The sequence below is a fragment of the Gobio gobio genome (genome assembly GCF_949357685.1).
Source record: "Gobio gobio genome assembly, chromosome: 21".
NCBI lineage: Eukaryota > Metazoa > Chordata > Actinopteri > Cypriniformes > Gobionidae > Gobio > Gobio gobio.
Window position 1 is genome coordinate 20,991,906 of NC_137117.1, and position 19,458 is coordinate 21,011,363.

General features: G+C 37.7%; 2 protein-coding genes across 2 annotated transcripts in view; both read left to right on the forward strand.

Moving 5' to 3' along the window:
* kif1b (kinesin family member 1B) overlaps positions 1-4,497 on the forward strand; it is a 79,943-nt gene extending 75,446 nt beyond the window's left edge. The window contains 6 exon segments of the mRNA XM_079802424.1: positions 1,677-1,748; positions 1,839-1,939; positions 2,028-2,180; positions 2,365-2,557; positions 2,646-2,764; positions 4,317-4,497. Coding sequence (XP_079658550.1) covers positions 1,677-1,748; positions 1,839-1,939; positions 2,028-2,180; positions 2,365-2,557; positions 2,646-2,764; positions 4,317-4,359 — 681 coding nt within the window. The 3' untranslated portion in view covers positions 4,360-4,497.
* Positions 4,498-8,777: 4,280 nt separating this feature from the next.
* Positions 8,778-19,428, forward strand: pgd (phosphogluconate dehydrogenase). The gene is made up of 13 exons (XM_079803163.1): positions 8,778-8,924; positions 9,254-9,329; positions 9,429-9,608; positions 9,698-9,763; positions 9,846-9,964; positions 10,320-10,389; positions 10,472-10,606; positions 10,827-11,016; positions 13,592-13,722; positions 15,725-15,858; positions 16,112-16,211; positions 17,333-17,455; positions 18,326-19,428. Exons 1-13 carry the CDS (start codon positions 8,833-8,835, stop codon positions 18,443-18,445), a joined length of 1,536 nt encoding a protein of 511 aa, XP_079659289.1. The 5' UTR covers positions 8,778-8,832; the 3' UTR covers positions 18,446-19,428.
* The last annotated feature ends 30 nt before the right edge of the window (positions 19,429-19,458 follow it).

A 19,458-nucleotide genomic window follows, 5' to 3' on the forward strand; every position in this document is an offset into this window, starting at 1 on the left:
CCTAAGTTTTATCTGTGTGCAGCCTGGATGTCTCCATGTTTATGTGATCATATTGCTGCCATTAGATTTCCCACTTCATGTAACTTTCTATTGCACTTTCAAAGTAGAATCTTAGAAATTCCAACTTGGGGTATGTTTACACAACACCGTTTTCAACTGAAAACTGAAAACCTTTTATGCATTTTGGCCGTTCATTTACACGACAACTGTGTTTTTCGTGCCTTAAAATGCAATCTTTTGAAAAAAGATGCCTTTACCGTCTCGATGTAAACTAGGGTGACCATATTTTGATTACCGAAAGCCAGGACATTCAGCCCGGCAATGAGATACTCAAATGATACTCGAAGTTTACTCAAAGATTCTTTATTAATTTCAATACATTTAAAGTATGCCCCCTCTGTATGGATAGAAAATTGTAATATTAGGGCCAGGACAGGACTTGAAAAATGGACATGTCCTGGGAAAACAGGACGTTTGGTCACCCTAATGTAAATGTGCAAAAATGTGAATTTGTGAAAACGGTTACGTCATGCGCATGCGTATTACATGTTCACGCATGGTATTACCAAGGGGGTAATCCAGCACCTTCCATAGGGGCAGCCATTGCTAACCAAGCCATCACCTGCTGTTAGCATCCCATTGACTCCCATTCATTTTGGCATCACTTTGACAGCGAATATCTTTACATCTGAGGCGTTTAAAGACTCCATTTGACCATTGTTTATTTCTAAAGACACACAACAATGTATAAAAGGCTCTATTACCTTGTATCTTACAAATCGCCCCATAGAAGCCGTTTTTGTAAAAGATAGGCTAACGATTGCGTCATAACCACGCGACTGTGTCGCACAGTAGAGAAATTACCGTATAGACAGGAGGAGAAGCTCGCAGGCAATCTTTTACTGTCTATGAGGCAATCGGGGGGACGTGGAGGCATAAAGTCCGATAAAGTCAAAGGAGAAGCATGGGGAGAAGCCCATAGAGAGCCAAAAGCAACGGGACAAAATATTTCAACAACGTGATTCAGATTTGACTTTGCACAGCTACTAGAGGACTTACAATTGTCAGACAGGTTGCTCATGTCACATCTACGTCGTCAAACTCAGTCTGAGGCAGCGCAGTACGTTCAGCCATCAGGAAGTGAGTGCTTCTAATTGACTTCAATTTTTCCCTTTGAAGTCTATGGGGTCGCGGTGTCCATTTCTTTTACTGTCTATGGGTATTACGTGTTCGCGTGGTGTTTCTTGACAAAGTGACATCGCCATCTACTGGCCTGGCATGTATAATACAGCCTTTTTAGTCCTTTTGGCAGATCTGTGTGAACGGGATCGTTTTGCCAACGTTGTCACCTGTGTTTAGTGTATCGTTGTCGTGTAAATATACCCTTAATCTCAGAAAAATTTATTTCTGATGTCAAAGCTGAATTTTCAGCATCATTACTCCAGTCTTCAGTGTCACATGATCGTTTAGAAATCATTCTGATTTGGTGCTCAAGAAACATTTCTTCTTATTATTATGATCAGCTTTTGTAACCATAATTAAGGCATCCTTACTAAATAAAAGTATTAATTTATTAAAAACACATTCTGACTGACCCCAAACATTTGAATGAAAGTGTATATATCGGATGTCTATTAGAAGGAATGTGTGTTTATGTCTTTTGATTTAATTTGCAGTGCCTCCGTCTCCTGACGCACACTTTCAACAGTGAATACAACCAGATGTGCAACAGCATCAGTGACTGCAAGGTAACCTGAAGCCTTAAACAGTGAAAAACAACCAGTTTTGTATGACCTGAAACATGAGAATGAACAAAAACTGTTTTCTGTCTCTTTCAGTTGTCAGATATCTCTCCTATGGGCCGTGATCCATCCGTCACTAGTTTCAGCAGTGCTACTCTCACACCTTCCTCCACCTGCCCCTCTCTGTCAGACTCTCGGTACAGTTCAGATGTTAAAGCACAAACGATAAATTCCAAATATAGTCTTCTAAATATGAAGTATCCTAAAACCATCTGTCTTGTCCAGGACCCCTGAAGCTAACTCTCGTGCCACCAGCCCCTCATGCTCAGACTATGAGAACTTCCCCATGGTGCCCATTCTGGAAATGTCCTACCTAGCCCGCGCCGGCAAACACGAATTCCTCAACCTTGTGCCTGATATTGAGGAAATGAGACCTGGGTGAGAGTTTCGACATACCCGACACATTTATTATTGTGTTTAGTCCATTCTTGCAAGGATCAAGACGAATTTGTACACTTAAATCATTCAGGCTGTGTTATGTGACAGTTTCCTCAAACGAGGCAGCAGAGACTTTGTTGTAAAGAAATATGTTGGTCTGAAGTGCCCTTCTGTGTTCACTCAGGTCTGTGGTATCAAAGAAGGGATTCCTCAGTTTCATGGAGCCCCGCTCCAACTCTTGGGTGAAGCACTTTGTGGTGGTACGTCGGCCATACGTGTTTATCTACAACAATGACAAGGACCCGGTGGAAAGAGGAGTGCTGAATTTATCCACTGCCCAGGTGGAGTACAGCGAAGACCAGCAGGCCATGCTGAAGGTAAAGCTCATTCACTATTTGAAAACCAACTGTTGTCATGTGATATATGTCACCTAATGCTTAATTATTGCTTTTTGATGGCTTTTAGACACCCAATACATTTGCTGTGTGCACCAAGCACAGAGGGATCCTCCTTCAGGCCAACAATGACAAAGACATGAACGACTGGCTGTATGCCTTTAACCCACTCCTAGCAGGAACGATAAGGTACACATCCCAACCTTTACCAGGAAAAAAAAGTTTTTATACAATATTTTTTGGTATGATTCCCTATAGTTAACTCAGTCTGGTGTAGTCCTCTCCACCTTTATTTTGCAAACATTCAGTGGCCCCAAAAAGGAATGTCTTTGCATTGGGTAAAAAAATATCAAACTAAGGCCCTGTTTACTCCTGGTATTAGGTTTCGGTTTGGTCAATGGGATCACAAGTAGACGTAGACGTGGGAGTAGCGTTGCACGCTATTTAACGTACATTGCGATATTTAGTTTTTCTGCAATATATATTGCGATTATAAAACTAATTTCACCATATGATTTGAATAGCTCTATTTGAAAAGAATTAATCATTCTAGAATAATTGGGCTGATTTTGTTGGGGAGTGAATCTTCATAGAAAATAGTAAACAAATTACAAACATAGATAAATACAATAGAAGAACGATACAATTGAAGTAAGCTGTGCTTTATGTTTTTCAAACATAATCTAACAGTATTCAGGTACAGAAATTGAATAATCAAATGTAAAATAACAGTCTTTACTGTGTAAATGAAATATAACTAATATAATTAATGAATTAATACAATTTATTTTTGTTAAAGCTACAAAAGTCATTTTCTCTTTCTCTTTTGTTGTTTGATCACCATTGCGCATCACATGCGGGTATATTAGGCTGCTGGCCCTTTAAGACGAATGGACGGACCTAATATAAATTACATTTTGCGTGCACGTGTCTGTTTAAGGGAAAGAGAAAGAGAACTGAATTGGGTGTTCACATGCTTTCTGCGCGGCTCTGTGTGTGTGCACAGAAAACAGCGTGCGAGTCCTCTTGCACTTGATGTCCGTTTACACATGCAAATGATAAACGTTAATTTCTATGATGATTTAACTTTGCAAATTATCTGCATTCTGATCCGGGGTGCAGCTGGCCCGTATTGATCACGGATCCACTACGATCCCTATACTTGACATCGCACATCTTGCAATGTGACTATGCGCACAACGCAATATTGATGCTAAAATGTTATATATCGTGCAGCCCTACGAGGGAGACACATTCCCGTTTACACCTGGTGTTTTAATCCATCTCTTTTGCCCACTTTCAACTACTTCTGTCCTGATTTGTTTGAGGGGTGGATCTATGGGCGGGTATTTATTTATTATGTATGGGTTTTTCAGATCTTTCGATCTAATGGACGAAATAACCTCGCGCAGTTTATATGAATGCGACCGTAGACAATGGAAAAACATACAGAGAAGAGAAGCTTTTGTTTCTGCTCTGAAAGCCGCAATACCACGCTGAATTCTGTGAGCGTGTGTTAGAAATCAGGAATGGTGAAATCAGGAATTCTTCAAACCAAACACCTTCAAACACTTAGGTCTTCAACCGAAAAATTCTCATAATGTTTACACGTTAGGTCATTAGGCGGAGAGTAGGCGGTCCATTCGACCACACAAGTGTCGAAAGCACTCCGGTCAAATGCGTTTTCGACTACCTCTGTATTTAACGTCGTCCACCTGACTCTTTCCATGTTCTCCTACAGGTCAAAGCTGGCGAGGAGACGGTCCGGCCTGATGAAGAACTGAACGAGCGCGCACACATAGAGAGATAGTGCTCTTTTCTCTCTGTCTAACTTTACAACGTACCAAGTGTGTTAACACTTCTAAATCTTTGTGGTTCTTGACGGTTTCTCTTGTATGTAGACCTGTGGCTCTGTTCTCCTCTCCAGCAAATTAACTTTTGAGTTCCTGAACACCAACTCTCTATCCTCTCCCCCCCACCCCCCCCCCCCCCCCCCCCCCTCTCTATTGTGTTATTGGTTGGATTTATTCTGTCTTCAGTTTTTGTTCTTTGTCATAACTGAACCTCCTTCAAGTAGCATGTTGTAATAGTCTATTTGTGTGTGCACGAATCTTCAGAGCAGGTTCTGCTTTCTCTTGAGTTACTCTCGTCTGTGAAGATCATTCTTACAGTGTTGTCTGCCAGGAACAGCCGAAACCCTCAGGAGAAAGTTGGCTTGCTTAAAAAAAGAAAAACCCTACGGCATTAAGTAAAAAATAAATATTATTAATAACAATGAAAATATAATATTATAATATATTATGTTATAATATATTATAATATAAAATATTGTGTATTTAATGATCAACTTTCTCTGATAGAAGATATACAGAACAAATAGCTTTGCTCCAGATATTGCTGGGAAAAAAAAGATTTTTAGATGGACCAACGCACTTCTTGAAGATGCTTAATTTTCTAAACGAGACAAAAAACGGACCCCTAAACTGAATGTTATTGCAGTATTGGCTTAATGGATTTGCTGAATCAAAGCAAGCCGTGATAGTCGGGATGTTGACCATGTACATACAGCCGTTTACCCGCCCAGCCTGTCGTAATGTATTTGCTTGACATTTAATTCCACATATCAAGGACGTAAAACATACCATTAACAAAGTACAGTATGTAATCCTAAGACATATAATACCATGGAAAGATGGTGACGATCTCTCACATATCGCTCTTTCGGTAGCCTACAGGAGTATTCTGCTTGATTTAAACCATTTCCTCAGTAGAATAGGCTTTAAAAAATGGTGCAAAAGAATTACCTTAGACACAGAACACCTGACCGAATGAATCCATTTGTACATAACGTTCAGGATTACTGTGCATAACGCTATTCATGTCCTTACTGTATTACTAAAACAGCATTTTCAGGGCTGTTTTAGCGTGAAAGATCCGATGGTTTAGCCTCTTCTGAAGACCAAACGCTTGAGCGAGGTACTGACTTAATTGGTTATGGATTCAATAATTTTTCGCTGTTTCCAGAGAAATCTCAAGTCGGCAGGATCATCAAACCAGTCTCTTTTGCTTCTTGAGAATTAAGCATCACTTTTTAATATTATTGAACATTTACCATGTATCTCTACCGATTATCTTAACCTATTTTTATTAACATGTGATCAGTGTTTTACATTATCCAACGAAAGGCAAGAAAGGCACTTTTCCTCATTTTTATTCCGCTGTTCTCACTTACTTACAGCGAACAGACCGAGTTTGACACTAAAACCGTTTCATCACTGTCAGTAGAAATTGGGCCATTTATGCAGTTCACTGCAGTGCAGTGTGCAGTTGCAGTGGGAGAAAGAAAAGGGATGGTATGTGTTTTCCTTTTTAAGCGCTTTTGTTTTGAAAATCTTTGCTCAGTACGTTTGAAGACTTGCGGTCAAAGCACAAGTGCTGAAGTTACCAGTGATTGAGTTTGATGGAAGTGTCAGGCGATATATAACAGTCCTCTGGTCAGACAACCAGCAGGAAGGCTGCTCACTGTCATTCCTTATGAAGTCAATATTCTTGCTGCTCATAGATCGCTCTTTAGCGCATTTTCACAGGAAACGCATGAAAATGGCTCGGAAAGTCAAGTCCTTGGGTCAGCCAGCCTGTAGGCCTCATCTGAGCCGTTGGATTGTTACGGCATCCGTGAAAATATTCAGATCTGGCACATAAAGTGCGTGATGAGCACTGAAGGATAGCTTTTATATAATTACATGTTACGAAATATTTGCCAGGGCAAAGGTTTTTGACTTCTTTTTTTTTTTACCATCTTTGTCGAGTGGCTTGATTGACTGATGTGATATTCGTAATGAATTTCATTAACTGTATTTATTGTTTTGCAATGTATATATTAGTTTGCAGATCTTTGCACATAATGTGTTTATACAACTAACAACAGAACAAATAAAGCTTGAACTATGTTTTTGTTGTTTTCTCAAGTGGAAACCAAATGGTTTTAGGTTTTACTCATTGAAGTGGACTTTGAATGTACCTCGAGTTTCAGAAAAAACGCATGAATTATCCGATGAAAGAAGAAAAATCTCTTAATTAGGGACTGACATGTTGCTGTGCTTCTTAGTTTTATGAAATAGGAATTTAACCGTGTTATAAGGGCACTTTTTCACATGTAGTTTAGATATGGAGGGCAGAGTTATGATGAGGCCTGTTCATTTTCAAACATCAGGGAATATATTTTTTTGAAAGAAAACATTACGTTTTGCTTTTTTCCGGATGCATTCACATCTTTGTTTTTGTGCTCACTCATGCATTTTCCCCATGCTGCCTTTGAAGCAACCCTGGCTTTACTGTATCACCCCTATCGGAGGCCTATTGTTTCCAGATGAACATCATTCCCTCTCATTGTGACGAAACAACAGAAAACAGTTCAGCCGTGGCATTAACACTGTACATTATTTGTCAGATTGGCTTCATTTTCATACTTATTTTGTAAATATTTCATGTTGTATGGAACTTGGATTAAAATGTAAATATGTCTCCTGTATTTGTAATAATTATAATCCATTCGCTGTATAGCCTAGATGTGTAATGCATATATCTTAATTCTGTGTATGGTAATCTTGCACCATTGACCTGTTTAGTGAATGAGGTAAAAAAATAAAATTACAACCAGTGCATTAGACCAAGAATGGATCTTGTTTTCTGTCTATCTTTCCACAATACTTTGCATTAAATATCTAATTTTTATCTTGTCCACATTAGCGTAGTAGTGTCTTGGTTTCAAAGTCCATTATTTGGTTCAAGTAACATTTCTCATGTTTAAAAAATTAATAGTAATTGCTGGTTAGATGGGCTATTTTGTCTTAAAGGGATAGTTCACCCAAAAATTTTAATTGTCATCATTTACTCACCTTCAAGTTGTTCCAAACCCGTAAGACGTTTGCTCCTCTTTGGAACACAGATGAAGATATTTTTAATGAAATCTGAGCGATTTTTTTCCCCCTCCATTGACAGTCTACGCAACACTTTAACGCTTCAAAAAGTTCATCAAAATATCATACTACTAATTCATATGAATCGGGTGGTAGGCCTATACTACAAGTTATCTGAAGAGACTTGATATGATTTTTATGATGAACACTTTATATGATGTACAGATTTAATTTAGTCTTTTTATTCACATATAAACAGACAATTTGGACTAAACCACTCAATTCATGTGGATTAGTTTTACGATCTCTTTGAGCTTTTTGAAGCGTCAAAGTGGTAGTTGCGTAGCTGTCAATGGAGCGACAGAAATTGCTCCGATTTCATTTAAAATATCTTCATTTGTGTTCCGAGAAGATGAACAAAAGTCTGTTTTGTTTTTTGCATTTGTATGTAAATTAACATTAGAACATTTTAAATCTACCTGTTTTAGCCTACGTATTAATAATAAATAACAGGAACATCTATAGGCTATGAAATAATTAAAAACATGTAACTCATTATAGCTATTACTACACTGTAAACCCGAATAAGTTGGCAAAACTCAAAAAAGATTGCCTTACATTTTTTTAATGTTAAGAAATGTAAAGTTTAAGTAAGCAGAACTTGCAGATTTTTAATCATACATTTTAATTCCTCTGAAACATTTGAGTAAACTAAATCATAGGCTATATTTAACTTAAAAATATCATAATATAAACATGTTAGAAGTGGAAACTTGACTTGCTTCAACTAGCTAGAATTCAATAATGTGATTAAATAGCTGTTTATGGAGGTGTCAGCGAGCTCTCGGATTTCATCAAATCTTCATTTGTGTTCGGTCTCTCGGGTTTGGTACAACATGAGGGTGAGAGTAAAAATGGCAGATTTTTCATTTTTGGGCGAACTAACCCTTTAATATGCAGTATTTTCGCAATTAAACGTTGCATGTAATGAAGTCGTCATCTGTAAATGTAGTAATCTATTTAATAATTAATCTGTTTGATGAAATCATACGTTACACACATCACTATAGTGGCGCAACTGCGTCAGTCTCAGAGTTCATCACAGAAAATCTATTTCCCCATTTGCTTTCATGCCAAAAACTAGTACAGCTTCGTCTGACACAGTGGGCGAAGAACAGACGGGGGAGGGATAGAACCAGACAGCCAATGAACAGCCTCCAATCTCTGCTCAGAGAACCTCCGCCAATCACAGATGGAGATGCGGATGACGCCACGGCTTCTGTCATCTTTCAGGCGTGTTCATTGGGAGTTGGTGTAGTGCTGCTGCTCAGGCCGTGAATGAGGAAGTTCATCAGAGACGGTGCTGCAGTAGTGAAAACACACATCGAAAGTGTCATTTTAGGACAGAACCAACCTTCAACCATGGCTCAGTAAGTATGAATTTTGCGTTTAAAACAGTTAGTAATATGATACTGAATTTCTGTAGCACCTTTGCCTGTTTATATCATAATTAAATGTGATATAATGTGCTTTAGTGTCAGTTATTGCACATTATAAGCATTAATTCTATCTATACTGATCTATCGACTTACTATTAAGCACTTTTTTTTCGGTTCAGACTCGGACTTAATGTTGAAATCTCCTCTATGGTCATCCAACCAGATTGACATTTGTCATAATCACTCATTTAAATGAGTTTGCACTCTGTAATCAAATATAGTCCCCCCCCTCATAAATCCCTATATTATTGACTCCACAGAGCGGATATTGCTCTCATTGGTCTGGCTGTGATGGGTCAGAATCTGGTCCTGAACATGAATGACCATGGATTTGTGGTAAGTCACCAGTGCAGTTAGATTTCTCCATTTTCTTGCACAACCTGTTCTGATGGTTCACGGCATGTTTAAGAAGTTATAACTCTTGTCATTCCTCAGGTATGTGCGTTCAACAGGACCGTCTCCAAGGTCCATGACTTTTTAAGCAATGAAGCCAAAGGCACTAAGGTGATCGGGGCCGAGTCCCTTGAAGACATGGTGTCTAAACTCAAAAAACCTCGTCGCATCATCCTCCTCGTCAAGGCAGGACAGGCTGTCGATGACTTCATCGATAAACTGGTAAATGTCACCATGAATCGGCAGTCCTAGTTTGCTTTGTCACCATGCCAAAGTGATCAAGTAACCAACTTTTTTTCCGAATATTGTAGGTTCCTCTTCTTGAACGTGGTGACATCATTATTGATGGTGGAAATTCAGAGTACAGAGATACAACGGTGAGTTTGAGACCAATAAGAGTTTGTGATTTTATATGAGGTGATGCAGTATTTGATCTAAATGTTCATGCTCCTCACATAGAGACGTTGTAAGAGCTTGAAGGAGAAGAATCTTCTGTTTGTGGGTAGTGGAGTGAGTGGGGGAGAAGAAGGGGCGCGTTATGGACCCTCTCTGATGCCTGGAGGACATAAGGATGCCTGGTGAGGACAAGCATGTATTAAAGAAGGTCACCTAAAAATAATGATAATCATGATCATAAAATATACTCTACTGTTCAAAAGGTCCTATGCCGACCAAAAATACAGTGAAATATTATTACAGTTTAAAATAACTGTTTTCTATTTTAATATATTTTGAAATATAATTTATTCCTGTGATAGCAAAGATGAATTTCCTCCAGTCTTCACGTGATCCTTCAGAAATTATTCTAATATGCTGATTTGGTGCTTAGGAAACATGTATTATTATTACATGTCCAAGTCCAAACAATATAATAGTTTTGTATATTCACTGGTTGACATTTATGGAATCTAATTTTTCATTTTATTCCCTCAGGCCACACATAAAAGAGATTTTCCAGAGCATTGCCGCCAAGGTGGGCACAGGAGAGCCATGCTGTGACTGGGTGAGTATTAGTTATCAGTTGATGTGTATATATTTATATAGGCTGACTTTGTTTTTCAAATTTTCTATCTTTATTCCTGTAGGTTGGAGATGAAGGAGCAGGACATTTTGTTAAGATGGTCCATAATGGTATTGAATACGGTGATATGCAGCTGATCTGTGAAGCTTATCATCTGATGAAGGATGTGCTGGGAATGGACCATGACGAAATGGCTCAGGTTAGACATCAACTTCCTTTAATTACTACTCTTTTTATAATGTAGATGAACAGTCCCTGATGTTGTAATTCTTTAATTCCCCTTTGTATTGTCCTTTTTTTATTTCCCCCTTCCTTGTTTCATTTGTATTTTGAAATCCACCTCACCCTGTTCCTTCTGAAGAGCTGTTATGGTCTACTTCCTCTTGAGATTAAGTTTCTGTGTCTGGTTTGCCCATCAGGCCTTCGATCAGTGGAATAAGACCGAGCTGGACTCTTTCCTCATTGAAATCACTGCCAACATCCTGAAATTTAAGGACGCAGATGGCACTCACCTGTTGCCCAAAATCAGAGACAGCGCCGGGCAGAAAGGCACAGGGAAATGGACGGCCATCTCCGCTTTGGAATATGGCACACCTGTCACATTGATCGGTAAGATGAACTCTTGCATAATTTCCCAGGTATGGGTGTGTTTTTCTGTTATTTAGATACAGAGCAGAGAGTCGCTTGGCCTTACAAGAACATGTTGAATGAAGCGTCTCCATAAGCAGCTTTGCTGTTCACCTCTTCAGCTGATGTGACATAAGTGGGATTTTCTGTTCTCTCTTATGCTGTGGCTTTTGGTGTAGGGCTCAACAATAAGGATGGGCCAGTGTGCATTGCCACTGAAAATGTAACATTCATAAATATTTATAAGTGCTGTCAAATCGATTAATCATGTTTACATAATGTATGTGTGTGTGTGTGTATTGTGTATAATTATTATGTACACACATGCATGTATTATTTATTTATAAAATATTTAGATTATGTTAACACAAACTTTTGCTTTGGATGCGATTAATCACGATTAATCGATTTGTATATATTATGCCATCCAAACTTAGTTATTTAGCATTTGAATATATTTTTTGATTTTGTAATAGTCAAGTCTCATTTATTGATTTTAGTAGCACATTTCATAGTGCACGTTGTTTCAAAACAGCTTTACATAAAGGTGAGCAGGTTTAGATCAGTAATGTTTTTTTAGCAGATATAAAAATGTATTCCTAATAATAAACTTAAAGGGGTGGTTGATTGCCCCTCTTTACAAGATGTAAAATAAGTCTCTGATATCCCCAGAGTGTGTATGAGAAGTTTTAGCACAAAATACCCCACATAGCATGTTAAAATTGTCACCTTTTTGTGGGTATCCCTTTAAATGCAAATGAGCTACTGCTCATTGGGCAGAGCTTCAAGAGCTTGCATTAGCAGCTCTGATTACCTCATGCAGACAGGCAATGAAACTGTTCAGCATTTTATGTTCAAACTGGAGTCGGACAATGATGGAGAGACTCAAGAAGAACTGACAACATGTAGAATGCGAGATTTTCCTGAATGGTTAGTTGATGAATTTATGTAGCTGGTGTGGAGTTAACTATCTTCAAGTCATTGATTAGCATATTCTGTCATGATAATATGAATTAACATCAACATGGCCTCACCCCCTTTGTTGAGTGTTCCCGGGGGCAGGGTTTATGAAAATTTCACGGTTAGCGACATCACTAACCCGGGAGGAAGCTTGTCTTGTCCCTAGCAGCTGTTTGTTGTAGTCCTTAAAGAGCAATTTCTTTAACTGCTTTTAACTTTTCAGTTATTGTTTATGCTCTAACAGCAACATTACACACTAGCTAAAGTTTAAAATGTGAAATCATAATCAACCACCCCTTTAACATTTAAAAAAAAATCCTAAAAACTATCCTAATCCATTAAAAACCCATTTACCAATCAGAAATATTGGCCTGGACCAGCAGAAAAAAATGATCATGGAGATCCGTGGTGGATTGATGGTTTGGAAACTTGAAACATGATGCTACTTCAGGATTGAGCAATACATGGACAAAAAAAACAGTTGAACTTATTGTCAACATTGATGCATAATGTTTTTATAAAGCTGTTGTGAAAAGATATGTATTGTGAAAACTAAAAGTGCTATACAAATTAACTTGACCTGACTTGATGTGTATTTGTTAGATCAGGACATGAGCTTGTATATTTAGTGTCAGTTAAATTGATGTGTGTGGACAACAAAAGGCTGTTTGTGCAGCACTGGAGCCGAGCGTCAGAGAGTAGATATGATTTGTATGCTTGTAGAGAAGGGTTTTCGTCTCACAATAGGCTGCATTCCAGTGCTGAGTTCACCCTGACTGGCTGTTTTCCTCTTGAATTTTTTATTTTTTTTCCCTTCCTCCACTCGTTTCTTCCCACACTTGTTGGCCTTGGGTTGGGTGATAATATAATACAAAGTCATGCTGAGTTCAGGATTTTGCTTCCAGTCTCTTGTGTTTGTTGATGTGGTAAGATCTGCCGATTACTCAGTACACCATTGAGAATGGCGTTACCACCATTCTCAACAGTGCCAGGGCCTGGTACCAGATATTGTGTGAAGTCAATAATACATGACTGGTGTGTATTGAAGGCTCAGTGAATAATGGCTTATTAGAACTGCTCTATATAAAGTCATAGGTGAACTTTACCTGACAAAGAAAAGTCCTGGCCATTTTGTAATATATGAAGTTTGCAACAAATCGGCATATTAGAATGATTTCAGAAGGATCATGTTACACTGAATAATTCAGCTTTGCCATGACAACAAAAAAGTAAAAAAATTGTAATAATATTTCACAATATTTTACCGTATTTTTTATCAAATAAATGCAGCTTATTATTAAAAAACCTTTTGAATAGTTTATATGATTGTATTTTAGTAATAATAATGATAATAATTATATTTATTTATTATTTAAATTAGTTGGCTTTTGATACATTTTATTGATAGCCACAGTATTAATAATAGAGAGATAATTCTGTGTATATGGATATATGTTTGTATTGCTTTTTCTACAATTCTTTCTACATGTTTCCTCATGTGGTCTGTGACGGTCTAATGGTGATTCTAATTGAATTATGCGAGCAGAGATGCAGTCTGTCACTGGAGCTGATTGTTTGTGTTGTCTTTCACCCACAGGGGAAGCTGTCTTTGCCAGATGTCTGTCCTCTCTGAAGGATGAGAGGGTTCAGGCTAGTAAGAGCCTCTCTGGCCCCCAGGGTGTCAAGTTCACTGGAAACAAGACACAGTTTCTTGAAGATATTAGAAAGGTGGGATAGATTTAGTAGTAAAATCTAGATTATTTATATCCAAGTTTCATGTATTCATATTAGGGCAGTCAAACGATTAATCGCGATTAATCACATCCAAAATAAAAGTATGTGTTTACATAATATATGTGTGAGTACTGTACATATAACACATTTTCCTTAAATATACATACATGTATGTGTGTATTTATTTATATATATATATATATATATATACAGGGAGTGCAGAATTATTAGGCACGTTGATTTTCTGATCATATTTTTTTTCCAGGCACATTTGACCAATTCCAAACCACAGTAATCCTAATAACTACTATTGATTTAGTATTTAATAATGTATAAGTGATATATAATTGTTCATGAAGGCTGGAAATGAAAAACACCTTATATTCAGGTGTGCAGAATTATTAGGCATGTTTTCTTTTACAGATAAATTGAGCCAAAAAAGAGATTTAACTCAGACTGAAAAGTCAAAAAGTATTAAATGCCCATGAGAAGGATGCAATACTAATGCAATACTAGACGTTGCAGTTAAGGCGTGACCATTGGACAGTGAAATGCTCGTTGGGTCAGCAGGGTCAGACAAAAACAGGTGGCGGAGAAAAGACACCTGTTAACTGCAAAAGAATTAAGAATTAAGGTGAAGAATTAAGGGTGAAACCATCAGGAACCCTTTAGTCTCCAGCGCCACCATTTTCCAAAGCTGCAACCTACCTGGAGTCTCCAGAAGTGCAAGGTGTCAGGATCTCAGAGACTTCAGTTAGGTAAAGAATCCTAAAAAATGACCCCCACTAGATAAGAATCACAAGCTGAAGTGTTGTAAAATACATGAAGAAGGTTTTTTTATAGGCTTTATGGACAGATAGGTTGAGAGTGACTCTTGAAGGACCAGCACCACATCCTCTAGTACCACTGTTTGAAGAATTCATCTTCCAGAATCTGGCAGTACGTTTTGGGAGTTCATTTTAGTCCATCCTGAAGTCCGTTTTGCAGAGATGGACTACAAATGAACTCCCAAAACGTACTGATTCTGGAAGATGAATTCTTCAAACAGTGGTACTAGAGGATGTGGTGCTGGTCCTTCAAGAGTCACTCTCAACCTATCTGTCCATAAAGCCTATAAAAAAACCTTCTTCATGTATTTTACAACACTTCAGCTTGTGATTCTTATCTAGTGGGGGTCATTTTTTAGGATTCTTTACCTAACTGAAGTCTCTGAGATCCTGACACCTTGCACTTCTGGAGACTCCAGGTAGGTTGCAGCTCGGGAAAATGGTGGCGCTGGAGACTAAAGGGTTCCTGATGGTTTCACCCTTAATTCTTCACCTTAATTCTTAATTCTTTTGCAGTTAACAGGTGTCTTTTCTTCACCACCTGTTTTTGTCAGATCCTGCTGACCCAACGAGCATTTCACTGTCCAGTGGTCATGCCTTAACTGCAATGTCTAGTATTGCATTAGTATTGCATCCTTCTCATGGGCATTTAATACTTTTTGACTTTTCAGTCTGAGTTAAATCTCTTTTTTGGCTCAATTTATCTGTAAAAGAAAACATGCCTAATAATTCTGCACACCTGAATATAAGGTGATTTTCATTTCCAGCCTTCATGAACAATTATAAATCACTTATACATTATTAAATACTAAATCAATAGTAGTTATTAGGATTACTGTGGTTTGGAATTGGTCAAATGTGCCTGGAAAAAAATATGATCAGAAAATCAACGTGCCTAATAATTCTGCACTCCCTGTATATATATATATATATATGCATATATATATGCAAATATTTCTTAAATATACATGTATGTATTTTGTAAACAAACTGTTTTCTTTTGGATGTGATTAATCGCGATTAATTGTTTGACAGCCCTAATTCATATTCAAATGTAAATAAGTTGACGTTTAGCACATGTTTAGAGCAGTATTAGCACTGTTTAGCCCTTTTTTTTTAGTGGAGGGTTGTTTTAATATGATGGATTTTTATTGTTGTTTCTTTTTCAGGCTTTGTACGCCTCAAAGATCATTTCTTATGCCCAAGGCTTCATGCTGCTCCGACAGGCTGCAGTGGAGTTTGGCTGGTCTCTTAACTACGGTGCTATTGCCCTGATGTGGAGAGGCGGCTGCATCATCCGCAGGTGACCAGGCTTTTGCTCACAATGATTTAAATTAGATTATATGCTATATTCATATTGCTTATGAAGAAAGGCATCTCTGCTGAAATACTCAACAATGAAATCATAATGTTGTAACTCTGTGAACACTAGGAAGTGGTGAATAATGTTTCATGTAAAAAATCCCACACGCACAGAAATGAGGAAACTGTTTGGTTTTATAATATCTTAACTGTAGATTAGCTATGAATAATGGTTATGAATCTTACATTCGCAGTGTTTTCTTGGGAAAGATCAAGGAAGCGTTTGACCGGAACTCAGAGCTGCAGAGTTTGCTGCTGGATAACTTCTTCAGTAAGGCTGTACAGGACTGTCAGGTACAGGAAGTGACCACAAATTACTCCATGTCCTGTTATAGTGCCACTAAAGGCACAGAAGAGAAATCAGCGGCACTAATAGCAGCCATAATATCCATTCATGTAAAAGACCGTTTACATGAATGGATATATGAAAAGTGCACCTAAAAATGAATGTGCTAAGTCCAAACTGATCTGACACTTCTGCTTCACCTGTACTATGACAAATTATTTCATTCATTCATTCATTCATAGGGGCACATACGTGCTATAATCATACATTAAGTATATTCATTTTAATACTGTAGAATGCAATTACTACAGCAAAGCAAAATACAAAAATTTTTTGTGTGTGTGCATTTACAGGGTTCCAATGCAGTATCGAATTTGATCAGTCAATTTATAGTATAGCAAACATTATTATACTAGATAACACATCCTGCCATTATTTTCAAAATAATATTATCTAAATGAATGTATTCAGTGACAATATTATTTTAAAACGTATGATATGAGTTTAAAGTATTTAAAATGTATGAAAGATCTTGCTATATCAGTGCAAGTAAAAGTTGTGAAGTTAGTTTATGTAAAATCACATGTAGTCATTTTTATAGCTTTGTCTATTGATTCTAAAGCGTATTTCTATTTATATTCATTTAAACTAAGTGCTTAATAATTCATAAACTAAAAGTGTACATGTGTTATGGATTACGGGTATAATAATTACATAAATATCTTAAATCATACAAAATTATTTGAAATAAGCATTGCTAAAAGCCAGACAATTTTGTCTTCAAAAATTATTTGGTATGTAGTGACCTTAAATTTGGAGTAGAAACAGGGGTGTGGCTTTATTGGGCCGACGTGTGACAAATTTTGGTATGAGATCTCTTACCCAGAACATAACCTGCCCCGGATCAGGTTAGCTGTGGAGTGTAAGTTACTATGGCGAAGAACACTGCTAAAAGCCAAGCCACTTTCACGGTGCCTAAAACTCAGGGTTGGCACAAACTAAACTGAAACATACCTGGCTAGCCACCTAAACCCTGGTTTACCTTGAAAACTAATCTAAAGACTAGTTGTTACTATAACAATGTTGAATGTGTTTTATTTAGTATATAAACGTGGATTGTGTTTTGCAGGACTCATGGCGTAGGGTAGTAAGTACAGGTGTGCAGCAGGGGATCCCCATGCCGTGTTTCACCACCGCCCTGTCCTTCTATGACGGTTACAGGCACAACATGCTCCCAGCAAACCTGCTGCAGGTAAACCTCTCTCCCCCTCTCTAACTAGCCTTATGGGAGATCACAGGGATTACACGTGAACATTTATGGTAATAGCCATTTGAAGCCCTTAGTATTCATATGGTAGGGTTAATAAATAATTAGGGCCTGAGCACTTTTTGTAGTGTTATCAATAATTAGTACTCTTGCATTAGCCTTTTTATTTTAATACTTAAAGGGTTAGTTCACCCAAAAATAAAAATTCTGTCATTAATTCCAAACCCGTAAGACCTTCGTTCATCTTCAAACCAAAGAAAAATAACTAATTTATTCAACCATTTCTTCTCATCCGTGTCAGTCTCTGAAGCTTTTCATGTTGCAAATACAGTGCAGTGCTTCCGGGTTCTATGTCAGAATGCCGGCTCCGTATTGGCCAGCTCCAGCGTCATATGCGGTGTGGTGCTCACGTGAACAGCAGCGGCCAATACAGAGCCACCGTTCTGACATAGAACACGGAAGCATTGCACTCTTTACAACGTAAAAAAGCGTCAGAGACTGACACGGATGAGAAGAAATGGTTGAATAATGTCGTTATTTTAGTTTTTTTGCGCACAAAAAGTATTCTCGTTTAAGGTTGAACCACTGTAGTCACATGGACAATTTTAATGATGTCCTCTTTACTATCTTTCTGGGCCTTGAAAGTGGTAATAACGCAGTCTATAGGGGGTCAGAAAGCAAAAATATCTTCATTTGTGTTCCGAAGATGAACACAAATCTTACGGGTTTGGAACGACATGAGGGTCAGTAATTCATGACAGAAATGTTATTTTAGGGTGAACTAAGCATTTGTTCACTCCCAGTATTTCTCATTGGATGAGCTAATATCACCTCCAACATTGTGTCACTATTCAGGCACAGAGGGACTACTTCGGTGCCCATACTTATGAGCTGCTATCAAACCCTGGGAAGTTCATCCACACTAACTGGACGGGCCACGGAGGAAAAGTGTCCTCATCATCCTACAACGCCTAAAATGAAGAGTTGTGTTAGGTTAAACAGCAAAGAGCATCATCTCCTCTTGATGACGGACCAGAGCAGCTGATCACATTCCTCATGAAAAGCTGACGTTCAGCCCACAGTAGAGTTCAAATATGTTCAAATACACATTTCTATTTATACTAAATCAGTGTATACACTATTTGTAAGCTCTTTCCTTGTAGTTTTAAGGTCCACTGTTGCAAACGCAACATTTTTTGAGTATGAGTGTTGTTTCTGAGATTCTTCCTGCTGTAGACCATGCTTCACCCCCAGAGTTCACAGTGTTAACCCTGGATTATGGGTAACTATTGCACTCACTGCATTAGGCTAAATAAAGATTTCAATCCCTTTTTAATTAGCTTTTGTCTTCTTCACCCGCATGCTGTCAACCGCAAACAAGATTTACTCTAGCTATTTTTAACAGTAAATACTAGATATGTAACTTGTTTATTTGTATGTACTTCTGATTTGTCACCAGGAGAGGGCAGGAATGTTTTTTTGCAGTAATGAGCTTGTTTACATTAGTAATGGGCTCAGCTGAGTGATTATGATAATAACAACCCACATATAATATACACAACCTACTATGTTTTTGCCTGCTAACAGACTGAAATTAATATTTATAAATTCCACGGTGTAAAATGATCTCACAAAGGGAGTACCATAATTTGAACATACTACCAGGTTTCTACTGATACAAAGCTTAATGCTTTAATGCACTAACTGGTATAATTTTAAAACATTTTACAGTGTTCAATTTCTCGGCACAGTCTAGTGTTATTGCTTTTCATGTTTACTGCAGGCGGGTTGTAAAGGTTTCAAGTTTCGTAATATATCATGTATCTAAAAGTGGAGTCATAAAAAGGTATTTTAGTTTAGTTTCTGTTATTCCCAGTTAAGTCTGGTTCTTGTGAAATCTAACAGTTATGCAGCACAAATATAGAAAATACATTTTTTAACATAATGCTTTCTGAAGCAAACAAAAAAAATAGATTCATAAATGGGGA

What these genes read in the sequence shown, in the direction of transcription:
- pgd (XM_079803163.1), top strand. Translation starts at nt 8,833, where the DNA reads ATGAGGAAGTTCATCAGAGACGGTGCTGCAGTAGTGAAAACACACATC. An exon ending in ATGACTTCATCGATAAACTG is followed by an intron (nt 9,609 to 9,697) that starts GTAAATGTCACC and finishes CGAATATTGTAG; the next exon opens with GTTCCTCTTCTTGAACGTGG. An exon ending in TTCTTGAAGATATTAGAAAG is followed by an intron (nt 13,723 to 15,724) that starts GTGGGATAGATT and finishes TTTCTTTTTCAG; the next exon opens with GCTTTGTACGCCTCAAAGAT.